At 40.0% G+C, this 21169-nt stretch overlaps 1 protein-coding gene across 5 annotated transcripts in view; it reads right to left on the reverse strand.

Annotated features, from left to right (window-relative positions):
* Positions 1–21169, reverse strand: part of ARHGEF7 (Rho guanine nucleotide exchange factor 7) — a 146622-nt gene that overhangs the window by 11546 nt on the left and 113907 nt on the right. For 3 of the 5 annotated variants that reach the window (XM_065626879.1, XM_065626874.1, XM_065626878.1), the window contains 3 exons: positions 12863–12962; positions 12199–12253; positions 1979–9593 (listed from right to left, as the gene is read on the reverse strand). In XM_065626879.1, the coding sequence (XP_065482951.1) occupies positions 9471–9593; positions 12199–12253; positions 12863–12962 (278 nt within the window). In that variant the 3' untranslated portion in view covers positions 1979–9470. Of the gene's footprint in view, positions 1–1978; positions 9594–12198; positions 12254–12862; positions 12963–18913; positions 20679–21169 lie in introns of those variants that run through there. The other 2 variants (XM_065626876.1, XM_065626877.1) reach the window with 2 other exon arrangements.

Raw genomic sequence — 21169 nt, forward strand, 5'->3', positions numbered from 1 at the left:
TGAAATAGAAATTTTTACTCTCATTTTGACAGGGAGGAAGATAATGAATATGTAGTACAGAACAAGATTAAAGAAAAGTACCAATTCTGTGACTGACCGTTTTCAATATATTTACAAGTAGTTCAACATTTTAATCAAGAAAGCTTTTTATAACGTAAAGTGGAAATGGGAATACAAAATGATTACAACCAGGAAAAAAAAAAAAAGTGAGAAAGTTATATGCAGGCACATCCAGGGGCTCACACAAGACACTGCATGTGACAGAAAAGACCACGCTGAACCCACAGTAGGAAACACCTCCCACATGCAGAGCTAATATTAATGGATCACAAACATCAATAAGTCAAAATTTTAAAAGGATTTTTTTCTCAACAGAAGCCCTTTGGCAGATGCACCTTTGGAGGTGTTGGTGGCCCAGGACCATAGGCATGAGCTGCCTCCCCTCGACCACAGAGAAGGGAAAGCCCATTGCCCATTTGGGCTGTCGGCGGCAGCACGGCTCTCAAACACAGCTTCAGAACAACTCTATGCTGTGTGTTCCCATTAGCCCTGTCTCACACAGCATTTTAAAAACTATAGATACATTACAGAAGTACACGCATTGTAGTGCAACACCATCTGAGAGTACTTTAATGCTGCAGTACACAATGTGATTATGGTACAGAACCACAGAATGGTTGGGGTTTGAGGGGACCTCTGGAGATCATCTAGTCCAACCCACCTGCTAAAGCAGGTTCACCCAGAGCAGATCACACAGGAAGGTGTCCAGGCAGGTCTTGAATGTCTCCAGAGAAGGAGACTCCACAGCCTCTCTGGGCAGCCTGTTCCAGTGCTCTGGCACCCTCAGAGTAAAGACGTTTCTCCTCGTGTTTAGATGGAAACTCCTGTGCTTCAGTCTGTGCCTGTTGCCCCTCACCCTGTTGTTGGATGTACGGAAGCACATGCCCTGATGCTCAGCACGAAGCACATGAAGAATAGGGCAAGCAGTGGACTGCAGAGAGTGCTATGTTGGTATTTGAGCTACGACCCATACCAGTTCCACGGTAAGCCTTGGAGACCTGCCCAGCCTATCTTTTGAGTAAAGTTCCTTCAACAGCATCAGCAGTTCAAGCCCACTGGGTTTTTCTGCTTAGCTTTCCATCCTGAAGGGTTTTCAAGACCCACCTGGACAAAGCCCTTCTTTTCCTTAGTTGCTACTGCATTCAGTGAGATTAAGAATAAGTCGTAACTAGCAGAGGATCCAAAGAACCCACAGGATCCCGAATTTCAAAGTAACTTCTCAAGCACCAAATAGATGTACACATCTGTCAGTGCACCAGAGCCAGGTTTCGCCTAGATATACCGAAATGAACATCTGCCCTGCTTTCTCCTGAACTATAACCCTCTCCTCACATCTCTGCCCTGAATCCTACCATGAACTGTAGCCCTGAAACACCCACCCAAGCACCAAGACCCAGGAGGCTCAGTCTGGTACAGATAAATAGCGAGTCCCTCCCTCTCTGAGCAGTCCCACATAATTTACTCGGAGGTCGAATAAAAACCCCAACCCAACAAAACTGAAAATTATGACATCCAACCCTCCCCCTCTGATTCAGCAGGTAAGATGCAGGATGGGACATGTTCTTGGTGTCCCAGTTGCCTGTGAACTGCCATACCTCAGAAGCAAGATTCCTGCATAGAGTTTGACAGAAGAGTGAAGGAAAGTGAGACACAGCAGCACATGTCAGAGAACTCCATGTTTGGATAGTGCCCATTTTGTTTTCTTTCCTCAAGTCAACTATCTCCTCCTCCAGATAGTGGTCCCTCACCAACACTGCTATCAGGTGGGAGCTGGGGAATCCTTTACACAAACATTGAAGGTGCACAAGAGCACATCTTCCCCTGCAGTCCAAGCATCAAGGTTCACTGCAGCAGTGGGATGATGAGGCAGTAGGCGCATGGCCTCCATGACTACCTCACCTGCCCAGGTGCCCTTGTACAGTACATATGAGCCTCTGCAAGGAGAACCGAAGAACGATGAGGGCAATGGTCCATCTAGGTTGGAGACGTCGCCAAGGTTAAGTTGGCCTACACCCTGCATTGAAACCACATCCATTAAGAAAAAAAGCCAGATTATTGTCATAGGAGATGCTCTTCTGAGGAGAACAGAAGGCCAAATATGCCGACAAGACATACTTCTTAGGGAAGTCTGCTGCTTCCCTGAGGTCTGGGGTTAAGATGCTACAAGAAAACTTCTCACCCTGGTATGGCACTTGAATTATTATCCGTTATTGTTTTTTCAAGGAGGCAGTGCAAAGTTGCAATAAGTCCAAGGGTGTGGTGGGCTGACCCAGACTGGATGCCACGTGCCCACCAAAGCCGCTCTATCGCTCCCCTCCTCAGCTGGACAAGGGAGCGAAAATACAGCAAAAGGCTCATGGGTTGAGACAAGGACAGAGATCACTCACCAATTACTATCACAAGCAAAACAGACTCGACTCATGGAAATTAATTTATTGCCAATGAAATCAGAGTAAACATGAAACAAAAGTAAAACACCTTCCCACCATTCCTCCCTTCTTCCCAGCTTAACTTTATTCCAAATTTCTCTACCTCCTTCCCCACCTGCAGCTCTGAAAAGCCTAGAGAATGTGCTTTTTTATTCATAATGGCAGCAAAGATGGTCAGTGAGACAGCCAGCAGATATAGGGAACCAGGTTTGAATGCTGAGGCAGAAATCCTTCTGAAGATCTGGTGGCCAGAGCAGGGTCACTTTTCCTGAACCTATATTTTCAAATGCCTGACTTCAAGTCCAAGGTCATCGCCGTCCTCCCTCTCTGCCACCAGGAAAGAGCACATCGCTCTCTCCCATTCCCAGCACAGGCAAAACAGTCCTGTATCTTACATTCCCAGCAGAAATCTCCCGTGGTAAAGTAGACAGTAATGAGAGTGCAGCGGATGGAACACGCATTGCACCATCCCAGTGTTTTCACAACTCCATCTCAGAATGGAGACTTCTTGTGGGAACTGGTAAGACCAGTCCTGTAGCAGTGGATGTTTCTCAGTTCCTCTGAAAGTTCTGCCTGCCTTAGCGTAAGGCTTGTAATGAAATGAGCTGGTGATCACAGCCAAATTCCTTGCTCAGTTTCGCCTCGCGATAAACCTGATCCTGTGTTACCTCCACATTGCACTGTGCTGAAAGAGCCCTTGTGACACTGAACGTACAGACACTGGGATAAGTCACATGTGCCGCGGGGAAGCGCTAAAAACCCCGTACAAATCCCATAGGTCAAATGCTACGTGAACACTTCCAACTGTGGCTGCCTACTTTTGTTCTATAGGACAAAACGTTACTAGACTCTATTGCCTGGAGCTGGAAAAGCAGCTCCAGAATATACAAAAAGCTAAATCCAGGCACTTACAAAAGCATACAGAAGTACAAATATTAACAAATTCAGGGAAACGGTGAGTAGTTTCTGACAAAGCAGAAGCTAACACAGTCCCCTGCTGGAAAAATACTGTAAGAACATGCTATTTCTGTATCGCTCATCTATGTCTAAAGCAAACGCAGGCTGTTTGACAGGCAAGAGAGCTCCAACAAAACCTGAGTGGTACACTGGCTTAAAAAAAAATTGTTCGGGGAATCTCACCAGGCCTACATATACCATCAGATAGAACATTAGGGAAAGGTTCTTCACTGAGAGGGTGGTTGGTTACTGGAACAGGCTCACCAGGGCAGTGGTCACGGGATCAAGCCTGTCAGAGTTCAAGAAACATCTTAGACAATGCTCTTAAATCCTATGGTGTAGTTGTAGGCAGTCCTGCGAGGAACAGGGAGTTGGATTTGATGATCCTTGTTGGTCCTCTCCAATGTGAGATATTCTATGATTCTACTGTATCCTAGATATTACATACAGCGCACCACATTCCCGGCAACGGTGCGTCACAGTAGGTAAAAGCTTTCTCACTCTATCAGCCTTGTAGAGGTCAGCCTAAAACCGTCCTCACGATCAGACTCACTGCTTACTCAGAGGAGAGTCAGAAGGATGGGGTGAGACTGCCCAGGGCATCACCTGCCCAGGCTTGTTATGATTAACCCCCGTAGATTAATCCCAGTCCACGCCAATTGGAAAGCCAGTAGATGCACCTGCACGTGTAGAGGAGACAGCCAGGCACATGGGGGACGGGACAGATTCGTGGCTGCACAATGGGGTAAAAGCATAGAAGTCAGTTCTGCCACACATAAAGGAGGGCCTGTGCACGTTCAACAGAGGAAGGGAAGGAAATCAGTGAGAATATTCAGGAACTAACAGAAGCACCTGAGCGAATTTTGCTGCACTGTGTAAATATCCACAGAGCTGTGACTGCTCACAGTAACCCACTGAACCGTAGCTCTCATTTCCTTCTGACAACACAGGAATTAGATTTGGGCCTGAGCAGAGGGTTGAGGGAAGGAAAAGCTCAGGAAGCTAATTTAGTTCCAAACCCAGGCTTAGCTCCCCTTCTAAGTTGATATTTGATGCACATAAAGACAAAGCTCAAGTGCAGAGAATGCAGGTGAAATATGGCAAGCCTGCACCGCTTTTCCAGTTTATGAAGCATGCCTTGCAAATTCATCTCAAATTCCACCTCAGCATTTCTCCTAAGTGCAAATTCCACATTTCTTCGGATCCTTCAGCAACAGGACTGTGGGATTTATGGCGTATACACAGACACATAGACATTTCACCCACAGCTCCCCTGACTATTTTAGGCCTCTCATTCCCATAGTCGATAGCTGTTACACGCTCCCTCCTTTCCCATCTCTTGCCCTCTCACAGCAAGCAAAGGTGCACACTGCAATTAGGTTCTGCACATGGACTTCTCAGCCTACCAGGTGCAGCAGCTCCAACAGGGTGTAAATCAGTTCCCCCCTAGACAAGCAGCAGCAGCTCAGAGAGGTATAACCCTGAATGAGAAACGCTGGTGGTTGCAGCCACGCGTAGAGAAAAGCATCTCAAGATCTACTCAGACTGTTTCCTCGGAAACCCATCCCACTATGAGCAGATACTTGCAGCCCCTGGAGATCATGGGGAAGCAGGTTGCTCCCCTGCAGCCCGTAGAGGACCACACCAGAGCAGATACCCCCAGTACAGCACATGGAGGACCGCACGCAGCAGGAGCAGGTGCCTTGCAGGAAGCTGCAGCCCTTGGAGAACCCACACTGGAGCAGGGGACCCACAATGGAGCAGGTTTACTCTGCGGGACTGCAGCCCACGGGCAGGACCCACACTGTAGCACGAAAAAGCATGAGGAGGAAGGAGCAGCAGTGATGAACTGTTATGGACAGACCATAACCCCACATTCCTCATCCCCCTTCGCTGCTTGGGGTGGGTGGGGGCGAGGCAGGGGCATCAGGAATGAAGGAGTGAAGTTGAGTCAGGAGAAGGAACAGCTAGAAAGGTGGTTTATTTTTTTGTTTCGAGTCCTCACCCTGCAACTCTTAACTGGCAAGAAATTAAATTTTCCCCAAGTCAAGTCTGTCTCGCCTGTGACAGCAACCGACAAATCATCTCCATGTATCTCAACCCATGAGCTTCTCCATCTTATTCTCTCCCCTCCTCCTGTTGGGAAGAAGTCAGAGAGTGGCTGGGTGGGCATCTGGCAGCCAGCCAAGGTCAACCCACCGCAATAAAACGCATCCAGAAAGAAAATCCCCAAAATACTTTTAATGTGAAAAGCAAATGAGGATTTTTAACTGTGGGGAAAACCTGTCTTCGCAATGATGAGCCAAGAGAAAATTTGGAAAATATGAGATTTCTTCTGAAGTTATAAAAAGTTATGTTCTTTTTAAGTATACCTCCTAAGAAAAACAAAACAAAAAACCCCAAAAAAACCACAACATACACCAAACACCCAAAATACTCATACATCTAAGCTCAGTTATTAATCCTTCAAATGCCTTGTCCAAAGACTGAAGCCATCTTTCCAAATAAATGACTCCCTTCACTTTCCATTACCCATCACATCATCCTGCACAAAGCAATACTGACGATGCTCCTACCATAAAAATCACCCCCCGCTATTCCATGTGGCACCAGCCAAGTCTCTATAATACACACCACAAATCTCAGGTCTATTCAGATAAATCATGCATGCAGACAAGTATTTATTTATGCAGCAATTTGATTCTCTAATATTTCTTGCTTTCTTCCCTTTCTTCTGTCTCTGATCTCCTGCATCTCTTACATCACTCTAGCAGGTCAGGTTGCCGAAGTCAAAATTCCTCAGTGCAAGACACTTAAAATCCTCCTTCTCACCCCTCTAAACAAATCTTGCTTTGTTTTATTTTCCGGGCATCAATTTTATTATTACAAAAGACCAAGAAAAGGCCCTTTAACACAGTATATCAACTGTTAAATATGTTATTTATATGAAAGGAAAAAAACCCACACCCTAAAGCAATTTTCCTTCTTAATCCCACAGCCCACGTATTAGATGAAATGTATTAATAACACTTCATAGGGTAGGGGAAAAATCATGGTTTAATTACAACAACGTAGCATAAACACTTTAGTAGTCGATCCCACGATATTGTCGTGATGTCTAAACTAAACTTGAGTTCTCCACAGATACCACAAACAGACGCTAAATTCCCTAAATGATTGGCATTCAGAAGGTTTATACAAAGGCGGTCAGTTGTTTAATCTTTAAGGTGTCAGGACATGGTGAGACAAACACACATACATCAGTAAGTACAGAGAAATGTTATGCTACATTTTGGACAGTTCAGAACTGAAAGTGCTTCACATCTACAGGATAAGAAATGGCTTCATCTCCTCATCCCTAAATGATGAGAGCAAAGAAATAACCTTTTAATAGGTTAAATAAACAGTGCCCCATTTATCCATGCTTATATAAAGTTTCCAACAATTCAGAAGGTTCATGGTGAAATTTACAGTCTATATACAGTATTACAAATTGTCAAAGAAAAAAGTTCAGATATTCCTTGGTTCCCAAAAGCCTGAAGCTCGCTCTCCACACTAGAGACAAGAGATACCTACAATATTAGGTGGGGTTTTCCTTTTTTTAAATTTTTATTTTTGTAAAAATTAGTCATCCCAATCCACCTTGAATAAAATCAGTCCCTAAATCCTGGTCATATTTAACAACTGCTTAATCCCAGTGTTTAAGGCATGTTCATTAGATGTCAGTATAGGGGTACTGTCAGAAATTGTAATAATCACAGGTACTAAGAGCCAGCAAATTTACACAGCGATGCTACTCTTTACAATATAGTGTAAAACAAATTGTTATGATGGAAGTTGTTCCTGAGTTAAAACTTGCTAAATACTGCTAAGATCCATGTTTTCCTTTTATGTTTCTTCCTCTGGAATGTCCTTTCACATATGCTCAATTGAAAATTAAAATTTACTCCGAAAATAGCCCGGATGTCAGAAAGTAAAAATGTTAGCAAAATTCTATCGGCATTCCCAAATCTAAGTTTAGCCAAGATGCTATGAATTTGCAGGGTTTAGTATCACTTAGGTTTTAGCAAGAGTATTTTCTAAATATCAAGATAATCATAAATGTCAGGCCACATATTTGTGCAACTGCAAACAACAGGAAAAGGTTTTGGTAACAAGAATTTATTATAAAGTTCTGTGAATATACGTTAACTCTGATACCGCAGACATTTTTAGTGTTCTTATCCAGCCTGCTCCTTTATTTTTAAACTGTAGGAACAGAAATTAAAATACCTACAGATATATTCAGCTTTTTACACTGGACAACTAATTGTCTATTCTTAAGTATCTATTCTCACAGAATTGCTTCTGTAATCATTGTCATTCTTTCCTATTTAAAAAAGCTGTTCTTGGCTGATAAAAGTGGCTGGCTTTAAAAATAGATTTTTCATTCGATTCAAAAATGTGCATGACAATTCCTACCACCCTCACCATCCTGGCTCCAACTCATTATAGTTCGTATAAACATTTGCTCAAGTCTGAGCACTCGAGTTAACAGGAGTTTAAAAAAAAAATAGGATGAAAAAAGGTGCGACTCAGTCTGTGCTATCATACCTGCATTTCTGACTGCCAGCTGAAGAAAAACCCCTCAGAAAATTGCACCGTCTGGAGTTTGATGCAAAGTCTGCTGAAAACGATGAAACACAAATGAGCTTTAACGGGATTAGTGTTTTAAGTGCTCCAACTGAAGCTCAGCATTCGCAGTGACACAGCATCTCCTACTTTAAATACAAGGAAGGACTGCAGTAATTGCACCTATCAGACTAGGGAATAAACATTCATTTATGTATTTTCAAATCTGCCAGCAGTGCAAATTATGAATCACAATATGATTTAAAAAAAAACAACACCACAAAATCTTACTTCCAGATTTGTTTCCATTTAAATCCTAGTAGGACAGAAACCAGCAACACGCTGAGACAACAGGGTGGGAAAGGAATGACTTTGCTTCCACAGCCTGGGAATTCCAAACAGAGTCTTACATAGTGGCATAAAAACAAAGCTCTGAATGAAGTTTGGCCTAGCCCACGTGTCTTACGCACACAGGTTAGTTAAAATGTAATTGTTGTGACCATAAAATATAAATAGCAACAATTTATTCACAAAATTCTGGATTAGATTGATTTTTTTTTGCTTCAACAAATGGTACGCTCCATTAATCAGCCAGCTGTATGTTTAAGCACAACAATAGAAAAAGTAGTACATAAACACCTAAAAATCACAGTCATAAAAAGCAGGCAAGTACATCAGTCTTTCGGTGGCCAAAGCACAAGAGATTAGTCTGCCGAACAAGTGAACGTGAATGTAAATCATGGGCATTAGTTTTGTTAAAAATTGTTTCTACTGCCAATAAAGAGCTTCCTGTATTTTAACACTGTTCTTAAAGAATTGTAAACTGTTTAAAAAAGGTATGCACAGACATAAATAACAGTAAAGGATTTAAATACAGTGGTCAATAGGAAAAGTGTTTTTAAATTTGCATGTGTGATGAGCGGGTAATTTGGAACAAATCCATAATTATCCAGAAAGAAGTCTGACCTTTCTTATGTAAGACAGTACCGCCGTCATTTCTAACACTTGTGACCATTATAATAACAAGAGAAAAAACAACATCGGCCCTGATACATCAATCACATATGCATTCAAAATTACAGATATTTACAAGAAAAATACATATTTAATTAAAAAGCCACTGAAAAACATGGACTTTTAGTCAGGTGCTGCACTTTCTGCAAAATGAGGTAATTTAGATGCAAACAAATTAAGTTTAGTAGAGTTCAGGATCCATGGTCTCCACACTTTAAGTACAGATTGCTTCAGTAAATGGCTTGACTTTTCTGTATGTTCAGAGCAAGAAATCACTAGATCCAGTTAAGTCCTGTTTTTTGTAGTGCTCTTGATGCAACACTGACTAATGTCAGAAGGCTTCCCAGCTCAGTTTTACAACTGGTCTTTCAATAGAAAGAAAAAGGAGAAAAAAAAAAGTTATAAGTTGGTTTCATCCCAAGATGGATCATTCATGTTCTTTAGAACTTTTCTAACAAGCTTCTCCAAGTCCTTGCGAGCTCTTTGTTCTTCTTCTAATGATTTCTTCATCTTTTTGTTATCCTGTTTAATAGAGACAGAAATATTAATGGGCTTTTTGTTGTTGTGAGGGGTTTGTGTGTATGTATGTGGTGTTTGTTTTCTTTAAACAGATCTTTTCTGACCACACATACACTGTCAATTACAAATTCTGAAGACGCTTCTCAGCAAGACCGTTATGAGCTGTTCAAAAGCAAGTTACAACAGTTACTTCACACGACGCAACAAAACCCACCAAACGGAAAATGAGCTATTTCCTATTTATACTTAGGGGTCCTTTATAACGCAAGTGCTAGTAACAGATGGCCGATAATCTCAAATTCTTCTGCTGAAATCTGATCAATGAACAGGAGAATGTATTTGCTGTTAATGGAGAAGGGAAATGGAGCAATAAGTAGGTTAAATATCCCCTCTAAGATCCTCCTGTGATTGTAACTAGTTTCACAATCCCAGGAAAGCTGCTTAAAACTTAATGCAAATTAACTTGCTTCATTAGGAAAGTAAATAGTCAAAAGAAGTACCTTGAAAACCATTGTGTTCTCTGGAAAGTGCTTTGTGACTACATTTTAAACCAGACAAATGACTACCAACAGGAGTCTGAATTTCAAGGAACATCACCACTCTGTATGGATAATTACGAGTCAGTTCTCAATATTTAGCACCATCAGGCAATACTGAAATACCATGAATGACAGGACCGTAAAGATTTCACTGACCAAACCAGAGTAATGCCCACATTGTTCAATCCAGTACAGGCCAAGGCGATGCTGGAAACAGTGGGGAAGCAACCAAAAGACAAGAGAACATTGTACGACAGTCCCAAGACAGCAAGGCTAGGGGTGTTAAAGAAACACAGGTCTGCAATCTAGGGGTCCCACCGGACTCTCATGGGCTGTCATTTACAGACATTTCTAGAAACAGGATGGGATCAAAAGCTGCCACCTCCTTAACTCCATTCCTTCCTCATGTCTTTAGAGAAACTCAGAAATTTCATTCTTTTCTCTTAGGTACAGACTTAAATTTCTTTTCATTTATTCCTCTATCGCCTGCCAAATCAGGACTGTATTATTCAAGTGTAGCACTTGTGGAGCAACAGCCATGGGTAACCTATGGAAGCTGCTACGGGAGGGATCTCACTTTGCGTGGTAACTCCCACCATCAGGCAGTCTGGTGTCTACACCCACCAGTGCACCGTGTGGTCCCAGGGAGCTTTCATCCATAAAGCCCTCGGTCACTTGGGACCTTCCCAGCTCAGAAAATTATTTCTGCCACTTCTCCAGTTGGCAGCATCACAGCAGCAGACCAATAAATGCTTCTACGCTGAGATTCCTGATATACAAGAAAATTAACTTTAATAGGTCTTGGCTTTGAAGATGGGATATTCTTAAAAGACCATCTACTTGGAAAGGCATGAGAAAAGAGGGCTGTTCTTTGAAGCTCAGGAGAAGGTGCCTTTTTTTGCTTTTTTTAGGGTCACACTGAGATCTGTGGGACCTCAATGAGGCAGCATGTTTACCCTTTGTGCAAAAGCAGCCAGGCCACAGGAATACTAGTGGGTTATTATTGCTGCTTGTATTAAGTGAATTGTCTTTTTAAAAAGACCATCAAATTTACATCAGACGTAGGATGCACGTGCTTTATATGTTGAAACCAGCAGAATTTAAGTATTTAAGACATCAACTGTCCTATTTCAAGGAACATGTACGACATCCTTAGAAATACTGGGCACACTGACAGACGGGCAAATAATTCGGATTCACATTTAAAGCCCAAAACCTAAAGTAATTTGAATACAAATCCGTTTTACATTAACACAGGAGATATTATCCAACCTCCTGAGTCAGAACTGTTAAGGACAGTTAGCAAATTCACACACTGGAGAATGAGGATAATCCAACGCTTTTTCGTCTCTACATTACGCAATGACTACGTGCACCAGCAGTAACATGGTTTAAACAGGCCGTGTCCTGACAAGATATTCTTAAACATCTCATTTTGGATATTTGAAACAAGCTTAAATCAGCTGCAACTTCCATAGCAGCAACTCAGGTGAGATCTTGCACAATTTCCCCACATGACAAAGCAGCACCCTAAGCTAAGCTGAAGCCCTCATTAAAAAAAGGCCACGTGACAGACACTGAAAAGGACTCCCATCCCTGGAAACAAGAAGTCTTAAGAACTGATTTTAAGTTCAGGTTACTGAAAGACCATCAATAAAGGCCTAAATAGATCCAGACGTTTATACTAGTAAAATTATACATTCTAGAGCAAATACTGTTTTGCAGTTTCTATAAGCTTATTTTGCTGGTGATACAGCAGAACTGAATTTGCTTAATGCTTTCAACATTTCACGAGTTGCAACATTCAAAAAGAAATCAACCATAGCTTAGCAAGTCACTTCAGAGCGAGGATACTTAACACTATTCTCAAAGGCTGGTGCTCCAAGGACTGATGAAAACCACAAAAGAGGGTGTTTTTTGTCAAATCAATATGTTTTATTCTTAGAAGTGAATCTAGTCCAAAATTCAAGTTCATTCCTGTCAAAGTGAATCAACTTACAAGCCCTATTTTTTTTAAGCCTTCCATCTTTCCATTCTCTGTGTTGCTATAAATGTGGCAAGTTACCAACCTGTCTCAACTCCTGTACTTCATCCTTTAACGCATATACTGTGTCAACAAGGCTTCTAAAACAAAGAAAAATACGATCCGTTACAACAGTTTGCAGAAATGTGTGTCTAAATCTATTATTAGACAAAACTGTTACATGATGAAATGCATTTTAAAAAAACCCCAAACCCCACAGCTAACAGCAAATTTCAACCTGTCTAAAAAAATTGTTTCTTATCCAGATTCATATTCAGTAAGGCAAGGACCTGTTACCAGCTTCTGTGACAGGATACACCTCTCAAGCACATACAGACCTATACCGGTTTCTATATTACAGCTTTCCGTAATGGAACTGTATTTCGTTTCCAACATACACCCTACCAAAAAAAATAGAATGGCGCCACACACTAACTAGAAAGATGATGCCAATTTAATACTGGAACCCTACAGCACTTGGAAAAAATATTGGCAAGGAAGGAATAAGCTGCATGGCATATACAAAGGAACCAGGCTATTAGCATTGAAGTGAAGGCCAGCTGCACTTGAAGGACTGGCAGCACACTCCAAACAGCTCTGTTCTCTACTACAAATATCCCATGCACGCACTACTATAACGGGAGATGGGAGGAGGAAGAAGAGTGCAAAGTTTACTGGCTTAATCCATCATTCATTAAATGTTTTCTTACTTCTCTTCTATAACAGTCTGACCATTACTTTTAGTTTCTTCTACAATAATTTTTTCTTCTTCTGGAAGCAGGACTTGAGGAGCTGATTCTTTACGGGAACCTGTTGTAAAAATAAATTACAAAATAAGCAATTCACAGATACTGCTGGGGCATCTTAAAGATTATTATTTCATTCATTGCATGATACACCTGCATGACCAAGGTATATCACCTTCCATTTCCCCCTTCCCTCCACACACACGTTACTGACACATTTTTTTACATTTGAAACCACAGCCTTACAACAACAACAACAAAAATCATCTGACATTCCTATCTTGCTGCTGACATAACTCCTGTGTCATCTATGGGGATGCTACACCATTCCATGAACAATGCACCAGTCAACGATCAGTAAAAGCTCTACAAATCCACAACAGCTGACTCAGAAAGGGGTAGATGTCTTTAAGTAACAGTGATTTAAGCCTCAAGGACAGATTCTGATCTCATGCTGATACAAATCCAAGAAAAAATTCCACTCTAAACCAATTACTCCACCAGGAAGGAGCAGAATAGTGGTATCAAATGACACTGTGATAGAAGAAAAAAAAAAGTTAAAACCCCTCTCCCTTGAAACACTATAAACAACATAACTGTGTGCACACACATATACATACAGTTACAGACAGCCTTTTAGTCCTAGAATAGATTCGTAACAAATGAAATACATACTTCAAATTTAATGTTTTAAAAAGCACTTAACAGTTGGACAATATAAATTCAAAACATTCCAACATCTTCAAAACATTCTGCACCATCATTACAATTTATATTATCAAGATATACATATAGATTCTAAAAAAGTAGCTGTGAAAGAAAAATCTACAGCTCAGAGATGTGCATCCATTCATACATAAAGTACGTATTTTAGAAAAGTTATTTAATTAGGCTGCAACAAATTACAAGCATTTTTTTTTTAAAAAGTCTGTGAATAAATTGCTGTCTAAGCATTTGTTCAGAATTCAAACCCAGCAGGTAAGGCATTAAAGTTCTTGCATATTTTAACCAAGACATCAGTTTTAACAAACAAGGTACGCTTGCCTACCAATTCATTGCCATGAACTTTTATTAGCCAGGAATGTCTTAAGTTTGAACTGATAACTGCGTACCACAGAGTGCACGCCCATCAGGAGAAATTAGTTAGCTCTTGCTGAACAGCTGCTTTGTGATAACAGTGCTTCTCTTCTATGGTTCATGACAAAATACGTAATGTAAACACACAAAAAAATTAAAGAAATCAAGCTCAGAAAAATACTGACTTCCTTAACAGCTGCAGTATTGAGCTCTGAATAATGAGCTTGTAGGGACTGTAGTTTAGCAGCACATGTTCAGCTATTTAAACTATTTTAGCAAACAATGACAAAGGTCTTTTAATGAAGAAAACAGTTTCCTTACGCTGACAGTAAAGATCTAATGTATCAGTATGTGACGGTGAAAATTTTATGGAATAAAGATAGCTGCAGATTTGAGAACAGAATCTTGTCCTTGAAAGCTGTAAGTTCCTCATCTTACAGAGTGAAGAAATCTTTTAAGGGTTAATGCTCTTCTACTCCCACCTATTTTCCAAGGAAGGAACAACCTATAAAACAAGCACATCCAAACTCTCTATGAAGCTCAAGGACATTTCCCTGTTTGCGCTGTCAGTCTCTAATTGTAAAAAGTTGTCTCATGTTTAGTTCAGTTACCTGGTTACTACTCTGCTTTATTAGCTCGGGAAGTAACACAGAACACCAAGCTAAATGTTATTTCAGGAATTAGCTGGCAGCAGCTGCTACCAGATCACTGCATTTCAGGTCTCTGTACCCACGTGGAGCAACTCAGCCCAGCAAACACTGTGACTCCCAGCACATTTATCTCTATATAGAGCTGCATCCAATTGTCTTTGCCTGGTCAGAGTAACATGGGTCCTCGCAAAGCAGAAATAGCATGGAGTAGACAGCTTTGAAAAAAAAAAAAATGTCCCAGCTGTACAGTTATATACACACATACATATAAGACAGATGTTTACGCCAACACAGCTTGATGCATGTACAGCACAAACAATACTACCGAGACACAGAACGCAGTTTCATTAAAACCAAAAATGTTCACCAACATTATACACAGACGGAGACCACGCAGTACACATACACGATGCAAAAGTGTTGCTGTGAACACCGACCTTCCTGTGCAACAAAACATTAACTACTGTGGAATTCAGGACATCACAAGTTTCGCCCTCGCCTTCATTGCTCCGATAACCTCGGTCATGCAACTTTTTTATTTGTATCTCAGAACCCGTGCTGCTCTCGTGGTTTGTACTTACACAAAAAAACTCCAACAAAACAACAAAAAACCAAAAAAGCCTGCTTTTTCCTTTATCTTGGGCTACTTTTTCTGAGTTTTGGTGCGTGTTTTTTTTTTTTTTTTCCTTAAACCTCACAAGCACTCGTTAAGCCTCTAAGGTACAAAACTATAGCACATCTACCCTATCATCAAATGAGTATGTGTACAGTAACATCAGACTTGATGAGCCAAGTTCTAAAGGCAAAATGAAGCTACACCACTGTGCTGCTTTTCAGCACCATTTATGCCAGAAGCTTTTTTTTTTTTTTTTAAAAGATACATTTTTCTGGCAATTATACATCTAGAAGAAACTTCAAGCAGGGTCACCTCACTACCGGCACTCAGCAACATTCCCTAAATTGCACCTTGTGCCTCCACCAGGTCCTCCATGTCTAGTCTTTATGTAACCATTTCTTTCCAGACGTTTACAAGCTACAGCTTTAGGACCTGAAGAGAGGGTTTTGTGGGTATTTCAGCTAAAAGGACAGTACAGGAAGTTGCTGCAAGTTCAGAAAACCTAAGCACCTCTTTGAGATGTACTCCATATATTTTCATGAAGTAGTGTAGAAAAACCAAAAGCTACTTTGGTTTGCCATATCTGCCATTCCTCAATACCAAATGTGCAAGTTTCATGCTGAATTTTATTAAGAGACACTACTCAGTCTCATTCCAAGTCGAACAAGCAGAAAGACAATGTTTAAATTGACTTCCAGCAGCCCTGGCCCTAAATCACCTTGAGACAATATAATCAAAAATACTAATTAAAACAACAACAACCTGGAACACCCCCTGTCAAAAGCTTTATAAATCGGAGTTTTTTCTTTTCTTTTCCTTTTTTGGAGGTATTGAGGGAAGCAGGTGGATGGGAGAAGGAAATACGTTTGGCAAAGCCAGACATTTATTCAAGATTAGTGCACAAATGTTAAGGTTGAGGAAGGTGCCCTAACTTTTTAATGGGGAACTCCTAAATTCAGGGTCTTGGAAGAATGAAATACCCCAGTGTTCAGAAATCTGTTGTGTAACTGAAGAAAAGGCCCAAACAACTGACCACTGTGATCAGGATTCAACTAAGTTTCCATCAATTAAACGCTGTCAAGAAAATAAAGGTATCTGTTCAATATTAGTATCTCCCAGCCCTAGAGTGGTGAATGGAGAATTACAGTGTTTTTTGCCAATACTATACCCTAAATTACAGGTTTAGCACATTCAGCCTCCAGAGTAAAGCAAATAATAACAAAGCCCAGCTGGCATTCAGATCAGGGCTAGAGAGCTTAGACAGGAGGATACAATTCAGATGGCTTTTTCACTTTAACCAGATGTTATGTCCCCACCTACGTTCAAAGACCTTGCTTGTCCAGGAGCCATTTAAGCCAAGAGTAAAATGGAGGTGGGTATTCACATCTACTACTTAAAATCAGCTAACCTCAGGGCCTCGGTTAAATTCCAGCTCTCCCCAGTGAGTCAAAACCAGGGTTCCTTCCTCCAGCTGAGCATCTGGAGGAGAAGACTCAACCTAGGTACTTCCACAGTTATACTCTACAAAGAGTTTGCCTTCTTCCAGTGACTCTGAGGGTCCTAATTTAAGCCATGGAAATCAGACCCGTGGTGATGGTGATTCATTTTTTTCATACCTTCATTGGGTGATTAGGAGAGGTAAGGAGCAGAACAAGGCACAAAAAAGGTCAAAAATTAGAAATGGTACTTGTAAGTATACAACTCTGGTTTTCACCAACTTTCCTAGGCTCTCTCCATAAGCTAAGAAGCTCTTCAAAATTATTTGCTGAGGTTCAAAGACAGAAGTCTGACTTGCCACTGCAAAACAAGTATGTGCATACACAATTGTTTAGATCTACCATTAACCACCGCTACGTACGGATGTGTAAAATTTCCTGGAGAAGCAAACATTAGACAGAAAATAAGAATTTAAAATAATTTAAATTTATTTAAAATTTATTTAAAATTAAAATTTAATTTAAATTTATTTAAAATAATTTAAATTTAAAATAATTTAATTTTTATTTTTTATTATTTTTTAAAAAAATTTTTTATATATATATAAAATAAATAAATAAATTTAAATAGATAAATAAATAAATAAATAAAATTTAAACTCATTTAAAATAATCAGTTTCATTGCATCAGTTATATTAAATATGTGAAAGTGGATGAGGAGACCTCCCAAATTAACCTGCTCTTTCTCAGTGAATCTTTGATGAGATCCTAATAAGAAGAACCTTAAAAACCGTGCCCTCAGACTCCGTATGTGTTGAGATTAAAGCATTGAAAAAAAAAATCCTTCGTGCTACAGATCTGCCTTTACTATCTTCTACTGATAAAAACAAATCAGAATCCAAACATCAGGCCAATCTTAAGTTCACTGTATAAAATACAGCATTTTTTTGCAAATTCTTGGGAGTAACAAAAAAAAGGTTTTGGCATAAAGCAGTTTGCTTTGTTTGTTTTTAACTAATAGTGATACACAAATAGAAAAAAAACCCCACATGACTCAGATCACAGATCTATGCAATTTACAGCAAAATGTTTTGACAAGTAAAATGAAAATAACTGAAGTGGACTGAAACACACACAACTCTATATGTGTTAGTCATATAAGAACAGAATGAAGAGTCTGAAAGACAGATACACCATCTGAAGAAGTGGGATATTTCTAAGACAGCATTTGGAAAGAGCTATCTCACTAAAACTTCTTATACTTCACTAACCAATACAAAGACTTCCAACCAAGAGCTGTAGGGCTAAAACTAGAGTTGCTACAACCAACGCAGGAAATGTTATGACCTTTTAATAAAAGCTGGCAATTCATTTATTCTGATGTAAACATTTTAGTATGTATATTAGGTTATCATTTTATTTCAATTCACTCCAATACAAGCATCTTTTAAGTAGAAACACTAAAGATAACTCTTGTTTTAAAGAGAAAAATGCTGTAATATTAAACCTTGAAAAATATATAAGGTTATAGAAACCAATATCACATTAATAAAATTCCTCTCTGGAACAGGACCTGAAGAAGTAGGTTTTAGATTGTTCCAACAACACAGCCCATGCTTTTATGGAGAACACACCAGTTCAAAAAAGGAAAAAGAAGAAAATAAAATCAATTAAGGGAGAACGTGGCAACAGAAGAACATTCTATAGATGGCAACATCTCTGAATAGTTACTTTTAAAAAAAGACAATACAGAAGGATACATACTTCACATTACATCGAACTTCCTGTAGTCGTCAACTACACTGAACAAAAGTTACGCACTTATGTCAAAAAAGCTCTTTCACTTCAGCGTTTGATTCCTCCGGGAAAAAGGGAGGGAGAGAAAGGAGGCATGGGGGGAAGAGGGAATTAGGTGTTAACTTTGAAATTATGCTGTCCTTTCCCCCGTGTAATAATTAAATATTAAAGTCACAGTCTAGCAAATGCAAAATTTATTTCAACTGTACATAACAGATGTCCTTTTTATATAAAACAAAACACTTAATTGATATATGCAACCACAAACAATATGCATACTGTACAGTACAATGCAACATTCAGATATACATCCATTTCATATTTTCAAAAGGCAGTCACCTACTAAAGATGGCTTCTCCCATTCACAAATGAAGTGCACAATATATATATTTTTTTTTCTATGTTTTACGTCACTATATACACATTACTGTGTTTTGGCAAGATTATGCAAAACACCCAATTAATATTGGTTGGTTTCAATTTATGGCAAATACTAATTTCTGGAAACACTGCATAAGCCATGTGAAGAGGGGATGACAATGGCTTGAACCTACCTTCTAATTCAGATTCTCCATCCTTCCGGTGTGTTTGTAACTGTATACATATAATTTACAGAATTGCATAAACATAAGGTACTATTGTTACCATGACTAAAGTTCCACAAAAATAGAAACACTGAACCTTTGGACTGAATACCACCATTTCCACATTTGCCTTTTTTTTCTTTTGTTAAGTATGTTGCATTAATACTCCTGATCAGGTCACAATAGCTTATGGCCTGTAACACTGAAGACATGGAATGATTTTAAATGCATGTTGATGTTAATATGAGATACTAGTTAATGACTTAAATGCTACAGTAATTAACGGTGGTAAACTGTCAAAGCTTTGGTGCATAGAAAGTCAATAAAATCTTCGGATCTGGATAACAAAATGTTCTGTGCGATAAGGAAAGTCCGAGTGCAACAACTGTATTTCAAACTCATATTTACACTATACAACATGAAACAGACATAAAGGAATTATTATTTATCCAATGCAGAAAACATTATTCAACAAGAACACCACAGCTTAAGAAACAGGAAAAAACCCAAAAAACCCCAAACAAACAAAAACGAAAAAACCCCAAACAAACAAAAACGAAAAAACCCCAAACAAACAAAACAAAAAAAACCCCCAACGATCCATACTTTCCATTTGTTAAAAAAACCCCAAAAACTGACTGAAAGCAAGAGGGGAGTGAAGTGGGTTACAAATGCACTGTGGAATGGTATGGAGCACATGTCATTATCTCATTTCTCTAAGCAACACTCCTCCACTTTGAAAAAAGTTCAACATATACAAGTTCCTGGTCATTATGTTAATATACGACTAGCAGTAAAACGTACCCCCGAAAACCCTCCTCAGTAAGCACTGCTGCTTTGCTTAGTCACATTTTTGAATGCCAACAACAGTGAGAGAGGATAAAGCGGGTGATCGAACAAGACTGAATGCAAATCTGCAGATATGAACCGCTTATGAAATAGCTTCTCCACGCTGACCACCTTCTGGAATCATGCACGTGTAGCGACTACTAACTTTCTGATCATGTAACCTGCAGAAAGGTATTGATTATCTTTTCAACACTGTGATCAAGATCCCAGGCGGCATTTAATTGCATCGTGATTATTCTGAACTCGTTCACAGAGTAATACCCAAACACTGGATAACATGCTTACTTAAAAAAGGGTAAGGGAATTGCATCTGGGGACCCTGGTGAAAATAAGAACCGTTTCTGTCCTCCTATGACGTTTTCTAAATCTTTCTTAGCATCAGGGAAAAGCGTGTCAGTTTGGTTTGATGCCAGTTACGTTATCCACAAGACAGAACAGCCGCGCTTCACCCCAGCGGTGCCCCCGGTGCGGGCTGGAGCTGTGCACAGCGCGTCACAGTTCTCTGAAAAGCCAACACGGCTGCAAGGGAAGAGCTGCTGCTGAAAACAAACCTGCTCGTGAGAGAAGTTACAAGACACAATAAAATCCATCACGGACATGCTCCAAACAGTACAACCCAAAAGCCAAGCATTCTATTATTCAGAACTTCAGACAAGCCCACATGATCGCAGTTGTACCTAGAGTTTCAGATGCTGAACACTCCAGCCTCCATCAGGGGAACCATTTTCATCTCGTCTTTTCAAGAAGAATGGTCAACCGAGAGTTGTCAGCTGTGTATTTTAACAGGCAAGTAAACATCTAGACCCTGCTTTCTGCCACACTACTGCGTACAGTACAGTGACAGTATGACTGTAGGTAACATGAGATTATCAAAACACTGCATGTGATGAGCATGGGCGGCCGGGATTTCATGACAACTGCCAGACTGCGGTGGCGGGGGAGCAGTGCGGTCCTTCGTATAAACATCAAAGCAATGAGGGAAAGACAGCAGTATAAATATAAAACCAGGAATTTCTGTGGATTAGCAAATGCTCTTCCAAACAAGCGGGCCAGATCTGTGAATATCTGAACGATTTTACAGCTCTTGTACTGCGTATTCTTAAGCTGCATCTTCCTTACTCTACCAGCTTTGTATTTTGTTAGTAACATGGAGAAAATCCAACCACTACTGCCAAGGTATTTCCATATTGCTGGCACTTGGCTCACAAACCAGTATGGTTTCAGTACAAAATACAAAAACGTGCTGTATCAAAAAGAAAAA

The sequence above is a fragment of the Caloenas nicobarica genome, chromosome 1 (genome assembly GCF_036013445.1).
Source record: "Caloenas nicobarica isolate bCalNic1 chromosome 1, bCalNic1.hap1, whole genome shotgun sequence".
NCBI lineage: Eukaryota > Metazoa > Chordata > Aves > Columbiformes > Columbidae > Caloenas > Caloenas nicobarica.